General features: G+C 40.0%; 1 protein-coding gene across 2 annotated transcripts in view; it reads right to left on the bottom strand.

Annotated features, from left to right (window-relative positions):
• TMEM131 (transmembrane protein 131) overlaps positions 1-17,109 on the bottom strand; it is a 169,095-nt gene that overhangs the window by 53,410 nt on the left and 98,576 nt on the right. For both annotated transcript variants that reach the window (XM_034757930.1, XM_034757929.1), the window contains exons 6-11: positions 13,576-13,692; positions 11,744-11,866; positions 10,333-10,413; positions 7,918-8,068; positions 7,764-7,820; positions 5,441-5,502 (exon numbers count right to left, since the gene is read on the bottom strand). In XM_034757930.1, coding sequence (XP_034613821.1) covers positions 5,441-5,502; positions 7,764-7,820; positions 7,918-8,068; positions 10,333-10,413; positions 11,744-11,866; positions 13,576-13,692 — 591 coding nt within the window. The remainder of the gene's footprint in view (positions 1-5,440; positions 5,503-7,763; positions 7,821-7,917; positions 8,069-10,332; positions 10,414-11,743; positions 11,867-13,575; positions 13,693-17,109) is intronic.

Below are 17,109 nucleotides of genomic sequence, written 5' to 3'. Positions count from 1 at the left end.
TAGTAGTTCAGGATCTTGAATATATCAGTACCATGTTATTTAATAAAAGTTGCTGGGATTTTCTTCACTTAAAGAAGCCAATTTCTAAAATCTTGTATATCTATATTACTGCTTTCTGCTAGATGAGTTATCAGACCTATCCAAACCAGATCAGATGCCCTTGAGTGGCTGGCTTCCAGATACAACCAGCCCAACTAACACTACTACAGTAGAACTTTAGAGTTACAAACAACAGAGTTACGAACTGACCAGTCAATCACACCCCTCATTTGGAGCCGGAAGTATGCAATCAGGCAGCAGCAGAGACAAAAAGCAAAAAACAAAAACACCGCACAGGACTGTGTTTAAATGTAAACTACTAAAAAATAAAGGGAAAGCAGCATTTTTCTTCTGCATAGTAAAGTTTCAAAGCTGTATTAAGGAAATGTTCAGTTGTAAGCTTTTGAAAGAACAACCATAATGTTTTGTTCAGAGTTACGAACAACCTCCATTCCCCAGGTGCTCATATATCTGAGGTTCTACTGTACAGCTAACAAACAGTCACTTTCAGTTAAGTGGAAGAGATGTGTGTCTTTGGATTAAGAGGTACTGGGTTTTATGGTCAAATATGCTCTGGTGTAGTACAGATGACCTTGATGGGTCTATTCATGAATCACATATATTACCAGCTCCCTGGAGAGAACTGTGTGTGTTGCACAATAAAAAACCTTTGAAGGTGCTGTAAACAAGCACAGAACTCACATTTTATGGCCATATGTACCTCCCCTAACCCAATGCATAACAGTTTTTAATGGTTCTTGCATATTCAACTGATTGAGGCACACTAACTTTTATCTGAGTTTCACGTTTTCACAGACCTTGGGAGGCAGGCCAGTCCTCGCCCACAGACAACCCGCCAACCTTAAGCATATTCTCACCAGCAAGCACACACTGCACCATAACAACTTAACTCAGGAACCAATCCATGCAACAAACCTCGATGCCAACTCTGCCCACATATCTACACCAGCAATACCATCACAGGACCTAACCAGAACAGCTACAACATCACCGGTTCATTCACCTGCACGTCCACCAATGTTATATATGCCATCATGTGCCAGCAATGCCCTTCTGCTATGTACATTAGCCAAACTGGACAGTCACTACGTAAAAGGATAAATGGACACAAGTCAGATATCAGGAATTGCAATATACAAAAACCTGTAGAAGAACACTTCAACCTCCCTGGCCACATAATAGCAGATGTAAAGGTAGCCATCTTACAGCAAAAAAAACTTCAGGACCAGACTCCAAAGAGAAACTGCTGAGAGCTTCAGTTCATTTGCAAATTTGACACCATCAGATCAGGATTAAACAAAGACTGTGAACGGCTAGCCAACTATAAAAGCAGTTTCTCCTCCCTTGGTGTTCACACCTCAACTGCTAGCAGAGGACCTCACCCTCCCTGATTGAACTAACCTCGTTATCTCCAGACTGATTCTTGCCTGCATATTTATACCTGCCTCTGGAAATTTCCATTACATGCATCTGACAAAGTTGGTATTCACCCACAAAAGCTTATGCTCCAATACATCTGTTAGTCTTAAAGGTGCCACAGGACTCTGTTGCTTTTTACAGATCCAGACTAACACTGCTACCCCTCTGATACTAAACTTTTATCTGTTCCTTAATAGCCAAAGTTGAAAATTATAAAAGTTATATCCAGCAATTAAAATTGAGAAATATTTAAAAGGACAGTTCATTCTATATACAAGATTCTTTATGTAGTTCTGTCAGGAAAGTAGGAAATTTTAAAAATGCACCTAACTCAACATCAGTGGTGCACCAAAGTTCTGTAGGTGGACTCCTCAGAATGCTTACCTCGTGGCTGAAACTCATTGAAAGGAATTAATGTTTGTATTACTAAGTTCTGTTGCTGTCCAAAATTCCTTAATTGTTTTCATTTGTAGCTCTCAAATTCTCCACATAAATTAAAACATTTAAAAGCAAATTAATTCAAATTGGAGAGATTAAGGAACAACCAACCACCTCAAAGATCTTCTTAAATCTAAAACAAAATCTCATTTCCCCCCCAAATTAAAACTCTCATCTAAATACCACCTTAGAAAAACAAGTTTATTATATACCTCTACCCCGATATAACACGAATTCATATATAACGCGGTAAAGCAGTGCTCTGGGGCTGCGCACTCCGGCGGATCAAAGCAAGTTCGATATAATGCAGTTTCACCTATAATGTGGTAAGATTTTTTGGCTCCCGAGGACAGTATTATATCGGGGTAGAGGTGTAGTGTTCCTAGGAAGTCACCAAATCTGCACCCAGGGAAGGCACAGGAATGATATTCCAAAGCTGAAGACCTCTCACCAAGAATGAATGCTGGGCCATCAGTCCAGCCTGCCTATGTAAACCAGCAACTGCCATATGATCACACAAGGAAAAAGGAAAAGTTTCAAGTAGCCAAACTACACAACATTTGGATCTGCCATGGACTGTTGCACTCAGACTTCCATGCGGATGTTCCAACTTACCGATCCAGCTTAACTAAATGACATTCACTTTTACTGTGTGCCCAATCAATAGGTAACAACATATTTGAAAACTTATACCTCCTATACCTTCCTTGGAGTGTGAACAATGAAGCTATAGTATAGTTATGGTGAAAGAACTGGAAGATTCCTTCTTCTCTTCTTCCCCCTACCTTCCATTAATCAGACTCAAAAACAGACAGCTAAACCCTGAACTGAATCCTCAACCTAGAGGGGGGCATAAACTTGCCAACTTTCACAGAAACTGAAACCTTACCACATAACGCCCCTAATGGCTAACTTTTAAGAAAGCATTTCCTTAACTTAGCTTCCCCTCCATTGTCTCTTACCCCCTGCCCCAAATAATAAACATACACAAACAAAAACACCTATAGATAAATCACGTATTTCTCATATAGACTGGAAAGGAGAAAAATAGTTATTTCTGTATGAAGCATTGGGCAAGTGATAAGGATTATATACCTTGGTAGATATACTGTGTTCTCATATTCCTATGATGGATCTCAGCTTCCGTATGCTGCTCTCCCCACATGCATGAAACTCCCCTTACTAAACAGCACAACTTTCCAAGTACTTATGCAGGGAGAGCAGCATGTCTGTACTAGTATCTGCTGTGCCAACAGGAGCAGTTCTGTTCTAGCAACCAAATGTGTTTAATAAAGAAATTTACCAAGTTACAGAACTGTTAAGTGTTCATTCTAGAACATAAACAGACAAAAAATAACCAATGACAAGTTTTTAATAAAATTTTGACACTGTCGCATAGTTGAACCACTAAAAGGTTGCTAAATATTATCCAGCCAACAGGAAAGTAAATATGATTCTCTCCAGAATAAAAATTAAGAGTAAATTCTTTGATCAGCCACAGAATTCAGAACGAGTCAAAGTGATTTTGTGTTTAGTTTTCTATAGGCTTCTACTACCAGGTAATGTGTTCAATTGGCCTGGCTATGTACGCACAAAAGAAAGAATATAGTCACTTTGGCTACAATACTATTAGCGTGTACATGGATAACCTGCAGATACTTCTTTTCAATAGCAGTCAGCTTAGATGTACGCTAAATATAGACACTGTCTTTTCTCGATATTAAAATAAAATTTGTGACAGACTTGTTCCTTGCTGGTGACCTGCTTTGGAACACAAGCTCTAGAAGGCCAACAGTATATGTCTTAACTGTTCTAGAAGGAGCCCCATTCACAGGAGTTTAAGGAAAGAACCCATACCCATACTAGCTGCTCTGGAATCAGTTTGACTGGCAAGGTAATAGAAATTCAAGCCCTGTCTGAAATGCTAAAAGACTATAGTCCATAAATATCACACCAATACAGTAGTTGATTCTTTTGAATAAAAACACATCTCAGGTTATGTCCAAGGAATTAGGTGCAAATCAAAACGTACAACTCCCTGTCCAAAACCTTGAAAAACATCTCATATTTATCAAAGTGCCAAAACATTTATTCTTGCAATGGTAACAGCTTGTAGAAGTGGACACTATAATAAAGCAATCATAGAGCCAAAAAAACACTAGTTAATGTGTAAGAAAGTGACAAACAATCTCATCTGGAACAGGTGATAATCAAATAGTTTCCTAATGATCAAGAACAAGATATAAAGCTACACTTATGTAGATACCACAACCTCACAAATAGATGGACCTTTTCTGGAGATGCATGAAGAAGGTAGAAACTCAGCACCATATTTAGATTACTAGCAAAATAACATATATTGCATTCATGAAGTTCTCTAGATACTTTACAGACCACAAAAGTAACAGTTCCTGCCCCCACAAAACAAACAGGGAAAATGCAAAAGGGAAAAAGAAAAAGAAGTCAGAGAGGAGGTAAGGGTGATGATAGAAGTAATGAGAACAAAATGTGATTGCAAATAAATGTTTTCACCCCTCAGCTCATAGAGAGCCGAGAATTAGAGAGATTAAGGATCTTGATGGATTTATGTTTTTAGCTTTGGTATTAGACATTGTATTAGTTGTTCATAGGGGCCCTCCGTGGGGTTCAAATGGGAATGGAAAGTGGTGGGAAGAGGTGTGATTGTAGGGTTAAAAGACTGGGGAGAGGTGGAAGAAACAGCAGAGGGAGAGAGGGAAGGAAAGTGAGAAGCACAGAAGGCAGGAAGAGAAACCAGGCAACAGAAGGGTAGTGATGGTGGGGCAAGATGAAGACAGGGCCAACAACCAATGGCACAACAGCAAAAGCAGATAAATTCCAAAACTCTGGATAGTACAACACCGTGAGGAGAGGAAGATGGAAAGCCCTGGGGACTTGCCCCTCATGCTGAAGCTGCCTGTTGGCAAACTAATAAGTGTAGATGCTTTAAGGGGCTTTCTGTAGGCTTCTGTTGATACCTACTTTGCCACATGGAGTGTGAGTGTAGAGGGGCACACAGGGCCCAGAGGCTTCCACTGGGGCTGGTGAGAGGACAAGCATATGGCAGAGTTAACCCCTTCATTATCTGTCCTGCTAGACCTACTGCAGCTTGCTAACTGGTGAGAGGAGAAACTTCAAGAAGCCAAAGAATTATATATGCAACCTCAGGATGTACTGCTTTAATAAGACTAAGAAGGTAGGCAGGCAGTTTGAATTGAGAATGAAAGTAAAAACATAAGAAATTAAGCGAAACATGTTGCAATTTCTAGAGTCAGTGTCAGAAAGACTTCAAGCTATATCTTGGTAATGAGTCACTGGACTGTTTAGAAGCTTGGGATACCAATTCAGGGAAAAGAAACAAAGTACGTTTCCTAGAATTCAACCTTGACCACCACTTAGTGGACTATATCATGTTAATATCAATGAAAGAAAGTTTGGACACAGTCCTCTTCCTTTCATAAAAATAAACAAAACGTGTGAAATTAAAAGGAAATAAAAAACTTACTGTAATTGGTACATCCTTTGTTCCTGAATTTAATAAATGTAGATTTAAAATTTTTGGCATGTCTGTTAAAAACAAAGAAATTAATTATCAGGTCATACTACTGTATAATCCATCATACAAAAAAGCAATCTGTTCCAACCAGATTTCTGCACAAATTGAACATTATTCTATATGAAACTTTAAAAACAGTTCAGCCAGTCAGAAACTTGTTATTCATAAGAGTATGTTACGTTTTTAAAACTATGTTTCTATGTATTAAGTACATTTTATGTATTTCAATCATTCTGATTTCTAAATCAAAAAGAATTCAGCAGGTTAATAATGTTACAATGAGCAACTGCGGCTCTACTACACCAATGTTCACCCGATAAAATGATTACATGGACATCATTCCATATAAAATGAAAGAATCACTCAATAACGTAACATTTCAGAAGCAATGTCACCCACTCTAAAAAAACCAAACCACCCACTAGTTCTGTCTTTTCATACCCACCAAAGATGGATTTTTTCTTTTACCAAAGTTGCAAGTTATTACCATCTCATAAAACTGACACCTATATATTGCTTTCTCTGATGCACATACTGAACATTAACAGATGTTTTGTTCACATTTAATCTCTAACTATATAAACACTTGTGCCAATATTTCATAATCATGTAATTGACCAATATTTCAACGAATGAAGATTAAATCAGAACAGCAAATTCAATTAAATTAGAAAAGTAGTTTTTAACCTGTGGTCTGTGGACCCCTGGGGATGCACAGACTATGTGTAAGATTTCCGAAGGGGTCTGCACGTTCTTTTGAAAAAAATGTGGGGTGCACAAATGAAAAAAGATTGAAAACCTCTAAGCTAGAATATATTCTAACATTTGTTTACAACGTTGCAAAACTCTTGAGTCACCTAAAAAACAAAAACCTCATTCAAAAGTTAAGGAAATAAACTGTATGGACCTAGTTCTCAGAGTTAGGTGTGTGCAACTGTGCCGGTCTAATTTCTCCATGATACCATCAGTATAATAATGCATACAAATTATTTGCATATAGCCACATATTTAACTGCTTATTTGCATGCACTGATAATATTTTTGCACATGAGCGTGTGTCAAGGCTGCTTCCCCACTCTGAACTTTAGGGTACAAATGTGGGGGCCTGCATGAAACTTCTAAGCTTAACTACCAGCTTAGATCTGGTCCACTGCCACCACTCCCGAAGTGCTAATTCCCGTCCCTGGGTAGCCTTGAGAGACTCTTCACCAATTCCCTGGTGAATACAGATCCAAACCCCTTGGATCTTAAAACAAGGAGAGATTAACCATCCCACCTCCTTTCTCCCACCAACTCCTGGTGGATCAAGATCCAACCCCCTTGGATCTAAAACAAGGAAAAATCTATCAGGTTCTTAAAAAGAAGGCTTTAATTAAAGAAAAAGGTAAAAATCATCTCTGTAAAATCAGGATGGGAAATAACTTTACAGGGCAATCAAACTTAAAGAGCCCAGAGGACCCCACTCTAGCTTTAGGTTCAAAGTTACAGCAAACAGAGGTAAACACCCTAGCAAAAAGTACATTTACAAGTTGAGAAAACAAAGATAAAAACTAACACGCCTTGCCTGGCTGTTTACTTACAAGTTTGAAATATGAGAGACTTGTTCAGAAAGATTTGGAGAGCCTGGATTGATGTCTGGTCCCTCTTAGTTCCAAGAGTGAACAACCCCAAAACAAAACCCTTCCCCCCACCAAGATTTGAAAGTATCATGTCCCCTTATTGGTCCTTTGGGTCAGGTGTCCGCCAGGTTACCTGAGCTTCTTAACCCTTTACAGGTAAAAGGATTTTGGAGTCTCTGGCCAGGAGGGATTTTATAGTATTGTACACAGGAGGGCTGTTACCCTTTCCTTTATAGTTATGACAGCTTGGCATCTGCAATCACATCCATCCATCTTTGAAAATCAGACCCAAGTTATACCCAAGTTATTTTTTTTGGTTTTAGTTTTATATTTTATCTGATGTTAAGTATTTATTTTTTTACTACACCCTACTACATTTTGGATTATTTATTATTAGGAGGAAAAAATCAGTTTTAAATGGCATTTTAAAAGTCATTTTCCTTTAATTACATTAAAAAAAAAACCCGCCTGTGAAGACAAGCACAAATTAAGCTCCGCAGACAGGATCTTTGGGGTTCACCCATTCCCCTCCACAAATAATTTTTGTTAATGAAGAGCTAGGAATTTTCTATGTATATTTTCTACAATCTTATTTTTTTGGGGTGGGATTTAATTTTTAAAACCTAGAACGAGAAACCCTAAGTACAATTTACCTTGTGTTCGTAGTGTACCAAAATCTAGCATTTCTGTTGATGAATAGATTCCTGGAGCTTTACAAAAAAGAAAAGGAAAACCATTAATAATATTTTCTTATTCTAGTATAGCAATATAAACTGAATATTTTGAATATTGCATTTTCCTACAAACCTGTTGTAACCTCTACTTCAACAGGAAGAATGATAAATTTTGTGTTGTCTGAGGCATTTGTTTTAATTCTAATGAAGGCTGTATGATTATCTGCTTCTCTGGAAGAAAAGCTGGCTCTCATCACTCCCTTTGTTTCATAGGGGGGAATTTCCTTTTGAAATAATCACAGACAAATAAGAATGCAGTAGCTCCAATAAGGTGCAACATCAAACACATTATATTAAAAAAATTCAGAATATTTGGTGTCATTTTTATGTGTAGACAATGCTCTAAAAAGAATTAGCAGTATATTGAGTGGATTATAATTGCATATTTATAAAAAAGAAAAGAAGGGATAGCTAGCAATCTACCGACAGCACAATACAAAGATACATTCAGATTTCTGTGTCAGCATGTCTGGCCCGAGGAAAAGCGTGCCTGTAGCGAGGCAGTGTGGTTCCCCGCCGCCCTGGAGAGGGACGAGCCTCTCCGGACACCAAAGTGGGCAGAGCCAGTGAATCCTGTGTCTGCGCCCCAGAGGTCAAGGCGTAGGACAGGAAGTATAGAAGCCCAGCCCCAGAGCTTACTAGAGGAACAGCTGCTGGAGAGACCAGATGCCTGGTTGGTAGACCCTGGCAATCAGCAGCTGACCTGAAGACTGGTCTGACTTGCCGATGCCTGACACCGACCAGAGCCCGGAGGAACTGTCAAACCTGCCCCTCGCAAGTTACCCAGAGGAGCTGCCAAGCCTACCCCTCACCAGTTACCCTGAGGAGCCCATGGTGCTTGACCCCTTGGAGGACACCGTCCAGACCCAGGTACCTATAGAGAGGGAGAGTTAGGAAGTAGCCCGGGAGCAGCCGACCCTAGTCTGGCTGCAGCACTCCCAGAACCTATGTCAGTGTGTTGTGGCCAGGATCCCCGCTGACTCAGCAGCAGGCCTTCTGCCGCTGCTAGGGCCCCGGGCTGGGACGCAGTGGAGTAGGTGGGCCTGCGTCCCCCCTGCCACCCACAAGTTGGGTGGCAGTCTCCCCCTCTCCCATGCCCTTCGGAGCCAAGAGACTTGCTGTTTACTTGCCTTTGCTCAGCCTCTGTCTGAGGGCCTGAGCCATTGACTCTTTGCTGCCCCACCCTGACCCAGGGCCTGGGCCTGCTTATTATATAACAGTTGCTCAGCTCCTGTCTGAGGACTTGAGCCCGTGACTCACTACTGCCCGCTGATAGGGCGTGAATAACTGTTGTGTTTTGCCTCAACTGCTGCCGCGGCGAAAGACTCCCAGGGTCAGGCTAATTCCCCATCACAACTGAAAGGAAGTAGCGAGGCAGTGTGGTTCCCCACCGCTCCAGAGAGGGCCAAACCCCTCTACAGTGCCACATGCTGATCTCTAGCAATGCTACTGGAGGATTGAAAGTGGTGCCTTAGGAAGAGGTCACTCTTAGCCCTCTTCTGTTGGAGAGAAGGCTTAGGTTGCCTTGCAACAGGAGTTTTTCTCGGGACTCTGAGAAGGGGACAGAAGAATTTTTCAACCCTTATCAGAAAAAGATAAAGGCATAACTGTGGAATTTTGTTGTATTCACATTGGATGGAGTTCATATTTAAGAGGAGAATGTTAATAGCACAAATAATCACTTGAATACAGAGTAATACAAAAGCAACATACAATAAACGTACATTTCCATCATAACCAAATATAGGTGTATTGCTTTTATTCAACACAACATGCAGGTTTTTTTTCTTTTAGACAACGAAGAAATGTTTCTCCTTTAATAAAGGTTGTCAGCCATAGCAAAGAGATTACTAAGGTGATTTATACACTGTTTAATAACCATAAACTCTGTGCACTGCAATCATACATTTCTAACATGTGGCATTTTGTATCTTAAAGATGTAGCTTTAAGCTGCTGAAATGTATTTTGGTTTCTTTATAGAACTTCCTAGTGAAGGATAAAAGCCTTTGTCAGTCCCACTTCAAAAGGGCACCACTCATCTCAAAATGGAGGTAGAAAAGAAACGAAGGTAGAGTACACCTCTATAAAAGGTATTTCTGAAATTAATCAAGCCCAGAACTAGAATGGTGACAGTACACCCCTTCACCCACGGATACATAAACTAAGGATGTACGTGTGGAAGTTCTTGTTTGGGAATCTTTCACTCTGCAACAGTCATATATATAATTTGACATCCTATACATGACAATGGTCAAGTGGCATCATGACCCCAACATGAATCACTGTATATTTTTCTATTTTTCCCATTTCAGAAAAATACATGAGTAGACATCTGTAATTAAATAAGTATCTGATCCAACTCCCATTGACTTCAATTTAATAATAGTCATTTGTATGCTTATCTACTTTTTAAATGATTGCTGAACAAGAACAAATCACCAGACCAAAATGAATATAGAACCTGTTAGAAAACGTATTACCACTCACCCACAGTTTTTTTGTACCCCCTTGTTGACCTGTCGGAAGCTCTAGGTGGAGATCACCTCCACTTGAATACATTTCTACCACCTATGACAAAAAACAAATATTAAAAAGAGCTTTCATTAGTTATGTGAAATTATAATCTAATCAACAGTGTAATGGACCAGCAAAGGCACAAGAGCCCAGTCTGTTGGATCTATTCCGATTTTGATAAATTTGTAATTATCTGAAATCAGCAAAATCTGTGTTAAGCTTCAGGAAACAGGCACCTTCTACATCTATGTATGCCAAAATTTGTAGAACATAAGGTGTCACATTTACAGAAATCACATCAGTGGAAGATTGGTTTTCTTTTCCAGGCAGGCACAGCTACCACTTCCAACATTAACTATGTCTGAATGTTAGAACACTTTTGCCCTCAGAAGATATTTCTGTAAATTTAAAAAAGAAGCCATTCAAACAATGAGGTAGTTTAGGACAAGTTACATCTATTTTTTTTTAACTTCAGTAGAGGAAAATAAATTTAGTTTTAGTTACTGTGTACAACAGACTTTCAATACTTCTGACAGTCTTTGACAAATAAACAGTCATTTTTAAGGAAACTTTTTCCCTTTCCCTTTTTATTAATGTTTTAGAATTGATATATTTTTCATCCATAAATCTCAACACTTTACAAAAGTGGTTAAAATGATTATACTCCATTTTACAGTTGAGAACACATGCATAGAGTTAAGTGACTTGTCTGTGTTCAAACAATGAGTCACTTTCCTTTATTCTCTGCTTTGAAAATATACTGCATTTTGCTTGCATCAATGTTTTTCCTTAATTACCAGTGAAGGCAAAGATTAAGCACATATACTAACTTCTAAAGTGGCTTGTCAAGTTTAATTTTTTACACGAGTATTATGAAAAGTGCTTTTAAATTGGCTAATTTCATGCTTTTTCTATTTTTTAAATTTCCTCTTTAGAGAGTAGTTTCACATAAGAAACCCAAATCATGCAAACTTCTATTCAATTTTCTGCCTGTGAGCAATCCCAATGATTCTAGTGGGACTTGCGTGTATAGTTATGCAAGTGTTTATAATTTGCAAGATTCGGCCCTAAATTTACATACCTGTTTATTTGTAATTCTGTACAATTCTTTGAACACAGCTTCTCAAAATATTAAAGTAGACAATCAAGTCATCAAATCAATTCTGAGTGTTTTCTCCTTTAGTGCATTTTATACAGAGCACGTAGTGCTCAAAATACCAGAAAAGGAGTTTTGAAAAGGGGGGTGGGGAGGAGAAAAGAGAGAGAAGCATTCTTAAACAAAACACTTTGTAATTTTTATGCAATTTCAAAGCAAATAGTGAACAAATTTCAGTGAACACTGTAAAAAATAAACACACACAGGAAACTGGCACCTGATGCTCACCTGCAAAGGTTCACTGTGGGGATTATGTATATTTATTATTGGAGAAAAACTGCTATTTACAGGAACTCTTGCCCCAATAAAAGGGCGCAACCGATAAGGGTTCGGGACTCCAACACCAAACACCTGTTTCAAACCAGAGAAAAAAAGTCTTAGTTTCTGCAACTAGTATTGTATCTAAAAAATGTGTCAATTTTAGGGAACAGACAGACTCAGCAATTTTTCAAATAAATGCCATCAATTTAAAGTGTGCTCTAACTCTGAAAATTAATTTTAAAAAGGCATCATGGAAATCCATGTTTATTTCAGATCAAGTTGGCTCAGTGTACAACCAAAAGTATGATTTCTATAACTACTGACACACAAACACGGAACATTGAGAGTGACAAAAGCCAAGTCAGATTGTTGATCTCTCTGGTCCGATATTTTTTCTGAGTGGCCAGTACCAGATGTTTCACAAAGGTGATCTCATAAAGGACAGTTACAGAATAACTAATTTCTTCCTAAACAATTAAACTTCCTCTCTGTTCTATATAGGTTCTAATATCACACTGACGGTCATAGTATCTGAGCAGCAAGCTAACACACAGAAACATGGGTATTTCTCTATATTTTACTACCCTATTCATTTTAGCTACAAATGTTCTCATTATCCACACAGCTAATTTTTTTTTTAAATTATGATAACCTCTTCACTTGAATTATATTTAGTGGCAATGAGTTCCACAGGTTAACTGTGTGCTGAATAAAAAAAATGTCCTTTAATCAGTTTTAAAATTTCTGTCTTTCAATTTCACTGAATCCTCCCTTGCCCTAGTACTATAAGAAAATACACTGAGCAATTTAACCTACGTCCATCTTGCCTGCTTTATTCTTCTCCTCTGTCATATTTTACTGAGTGACTTCAGACTAAAACTAAACTTTAAAATCTAGCATATGAATTATTATATTAAGTTGGCCCATTGGGCATCTAGTAAACAACAACAAAATTACTGGCGTATAACTTCTGCAGTTACTTTAAAAAATATATATTGTTAGGGAATTCAGTACAGATTTTCAAAAACTGGCTTAGTAACCCGGTCACAGAATCTATTTGCCCATCACCATTTCTCCTTCCCACTCATTTCTCATATGCCTAACAGCATTGGTAGATATACTACTGGCAAGTACTTAATTTACTAATTATCTGAATCAACTTACAAGTGACCTAGAAGTTGACATCTCTATCACATTGCCAGCCTTTTGAAGAATTCCATCCTCCTAACTTAACACTAAGACATCCACATTATACATGGAGGAACCTTTGGCGCTCCCTAGTACATACAAGATATACAAAGAATAGCTACCCTTATATGTGAAGTTATCTAATATCGGATTCAGATACCCTTATTCTCACTGAACAGCATCCACAATATGAGTTAGGGGGTCAGACTCTTGCCCTTAATTGATAAGCTTTCTGCACAACACCAAAGGAAAGTATTCTATCAAAAATGTTGCTCCAATCAGGAACAGATACAAATTTGTGGTAATAATGGGTAAGCTACTGCATATCTTTGTCTTCAGAGAACTTTTCAGACAGGATGCTCAGTATTAGGTTTTGATAGGGGTATTTACATATAGCAATTTGTCAGCATAATGGTGTTTATAAGTATTAATGCTCTCAGTCAGGCAACAAATTCTATGGTACTTTTCTCCATTTCTTGGCACCTCTCTAGATGGCTAAACAACACTTTTTATACCTGCCACTAAACATATTCACAAAAGATATTCACAGACCTATATGGTTATCTATTTTAAGAATATTAAAAAGATTATTCTCCCATTTCTTCTCTTACCTGGTAAGTAAATACCCCATGATTGGAAGTGTTAATAAATAAAGTGTTCTCTACATTCCCAACTACTCTTGCAAGGAAAACTACATCAAAAGATGTGTTCCCTCCTGGAAGAATTTTCTGAAAAATAAAAGCAATGAGAAAATAAGAATATTTAGGGAGGACTTTACACCTTTCAAATAAACAATGTTGCATGTTATAGTCAAGAATCCCCTCCAGTGTACTTCATGGCAAACTTGACCTAAATTCTATGGAAAGGATTTTGCAGCAGACTAGAAATTCTCTGGCAGCTTCACATAAAGGAAAGGAGGTTTTAAACTGAGTTAAATGTGAATATGAATAATATAATCAATACATTACCTGTTTAGTTTGAAATTATGATTAAAATTTACACTACACCTTATGTTTTTATGTTCAATATCCTTTAGAAACTTTGTACTGATAACTTATAGCTGCATAATGAATGTTGGTGTGAAGAAACTAGCGATTATGGCAGAACTTTTGGATGCCTAGAAGGTTGTTAGAGATTATGCTTTTGGGGGCAAGGACCATAACAACATGTGTGTTTGTATAGCACCTTAAAGTGCTACCCAAAATAAAATAAAAAATAGATGAATATTTCTGTTAAAGTTATTAGCAGTTAAAAAGTTCTGACATTTAATGACATTAAGTTTCAGCATTAACACTCATGGATATGAATGAGGCCATTTACTCCTGCGTTAGAATTACTGTTTCAGACAGTCTTACAGGCAGATATCACTCAGGCAGATATCACTACATTGTTTTACACTCTATTAATGTTTTTAAAGTTTTCTTTGTAACTATACAGGCTAGAAACTCAATTTTATTTTTACATGCAGCTCAGATCCTGGAGTATAGTTCTGGCACAAAGAGGAATCTGAAGGAAAGTCAGCAACCACAGAATGGCACAGTAAGTGGGACTTTGACTAAGGCCTGGTTTACATTACGAGTTTAGGTCGACTTTAGCAGCGTTAAATCGAATTAAGCCTGGACACATCCACACGACGAAGCCCTTTCTTTCAACTTAAAGGGCCCTTTAAAACTGATTCTTTACTCCACCTCCAATGAGGGGATTAGCACTAAAATTGGCCTTTGCGGGTCGGATTTGGGGTAATGTGGACGGAATTCGACATTATTGGCCTCCGGGAGCTATCCCACAGTGCTTCATTGTGACTGCTCTGGACAAAACTCTCAACTCAGATGCACTGAGCAAGTAGACAGGAAAAGTCCCGCGAACTTTTGAATTTCATTTCCTGTTTGCCCAGCATGGAGAGCACAGGTGACCACGCAGAGCTCATCAGCACAGGTAACCATGATGGAGTCCCAGGATCGCAAAAGAGCTCCAGCATGGACAGAACGGGAGGTACGGGATCTGCTCGCCATATGGGGAGACGAATCAGCGCTAGCTGAACTCCACAGCAGTAAACGAAATGGCAAAATATTAAAAAAGGTCTCACAGGCCATGAAGGACAGAGGCCATAACTGGGACGCACAGCAGTGCCGCGTGAAAATTAAGGAGCTAAGGCAAGCCTACCACAAAGCCAGAGAGGCAAACGGAAGGTCTGGGGCAGAGCCGCAAACATGCCGCTTCTACATGGAGCTGCATGCCATGCTAGGGGGTGCAGCCACCACTACCCCAACTGTGTGCTTTGACTCCGTCAATGGAGAAACATGCACCAGGGAAGCGGGTTCGGGGTACGTGGAAGATGATGATGATGAAGACAACGAAGATAGCTCACAGCAAGAAAGCGGAGAAACCGGTTTCCCCAACAGCCAGGATATGTTTATCAACCTGGACCTGGAACCAGTAACCTCCGAACTCACCCAAGGCGTGCTCCCAGACCCTGAGGGCACACAAGGGACCTCTGGTGAGTGTACTTTTGTAAATATTACACACGGTTTAAAAGCAAGCGTGTTTAATGATTAATGATTAATTTGCCCTGGCAATCGTGGCCAGTACAGCTACTGGAAAAGTCTGTTAATGTGTAGGGGACGGAGCGGAAATCCTCCAGGGACATCTCCAGAAAGCTCTCCTTCATGTACTCCCAAAGCCTTTGCAAAAGGTTTCTGGGGAGGGCTGCCTTATCCCATCCGCCATGGTAGGAAACTTTACCATGCCAGGCCAGTAGCACACAGTCTGGAATCATTGCATAACAAAGCATGGCAGCGTATGGTCCCGGTGTTTGCTGGCATGCAGACAACATCCATTCCTTATCTCTCTGTTATCCTCAAGAGAGTGATATCATTCACAGTCACCTGGTTGAAATGGGGTGATTTTATTAAGGGGACATTCAGCCCGTTCCTGCTCGGCTGAAGAGAAATGTTCCCCGCTGTTAGCCACGCGGTGGGGGGGGCGGGGGGAGTGATCATCCCAGAGAATTGGGTGTGTGTGTGTGTGTGGGGGGGTAGTTGGGTTTGTGCTGCATGTTAACCCGGAAACCCCAGTCCCTCCTTTTACATTGCAAACCCATTTTAAATGGTCAACCCAATGGGTCCTTGGTATGGGAAATGAGGGCGCTGCTGTTTGAAACCATTCCCACATGTTATGAAGGTGAAAAAAGCCAAAAGACTGTGGCTTACCATGGCTGCCTGCGAGCCGAATTCTGTTGCCTGGCACTGCGTGAGTGATCTCTCACACCAAACCGGCAGGCCCTCAATACAAGAGGAAAAATGCGACCTTGTAACGGAAGCACATGTGCTGTGTAATGTGAACAGCAAAATTTAACGTGAAAGAGTGTACCCATTGTTCTCTAAAATGTGTTTTTTTTAACCACCTCTCCCTTCTCCTCCACCAGCTGCAAATGTTTCTCTTCGCAGAGGCTAGCGAAGATTAGAAGGAGAAAACGGCGGACTCGGGATGATATGTTCACGGGGCTCCAGATGTCCTCCCATGCTGAAAGAGCACAGCAGAATGCGTGGAGGCAGTCAATGTCAGAGTGCAAAAAAGCACAATTTGAACGAGAGGAGAGGTGGCGGGATGAATTGCGGGCTGAACAGAGCAAGTGGTGGGCTGAAGATGATAGGTGGCGTCAGCTTGCAGACAGAAGGCAAGAGTCGATGCTCCGGCTGCTGGAGAATCAAACTGATATGCTCCAGCGTATGGTTGAGCTGCAGGAAAGGCAGCAGGAGCAGAGACCACCACTACAGCCCCTGTGTAACCAACAGCCCTCCTCCCCAAGTCCCATTGCCTCCTCACCCAGATGCCCAAGAACACGGTGGGGGGGCCTCCGGCCACCCAGTCACTCCACCCCAGATGATTGCCCGAGCATCGGAAGGCTGGCCTTCAATAAGTGTTAAAGGTTTAAACTGCAGTGTGTCCTTTTCCTTCCCTCCTCCCCCACCCATACCGGGCTACCTTGGCAATTATCCCCCTAGTTGTGTGATGAATTAATAAAGAATGCATGAATGAGAAGTAACAATGACTTTATTGCCTCTGCAAGCGGTGCTCGAAGGGGGGAGGGTGGGGTGGTTGGTTTACAGGGAAGTAGAGTGAACCGGGGTGGGGGGGCAGGGAGG

The sequence above is a fragment of the Trachemys scripta genome, chromosome 1 (genome assembly GCF_013100865.1).
Source record: "Trachemys scripta elegans isolate TJP31775 chromosome 1, CAS_Tse_1.0, whole genome shotgun sequence".
NCBI classification, from domain to species: Eukaryota; Metazoa; Chordata; order Testudines; family Emydidae; genus Trachemys; species Trachemys scripta.
Note: the sequence above shows the minus strand (reverse complement) of the source record. Positions and strands in the feature narration are given on the sequence as shown.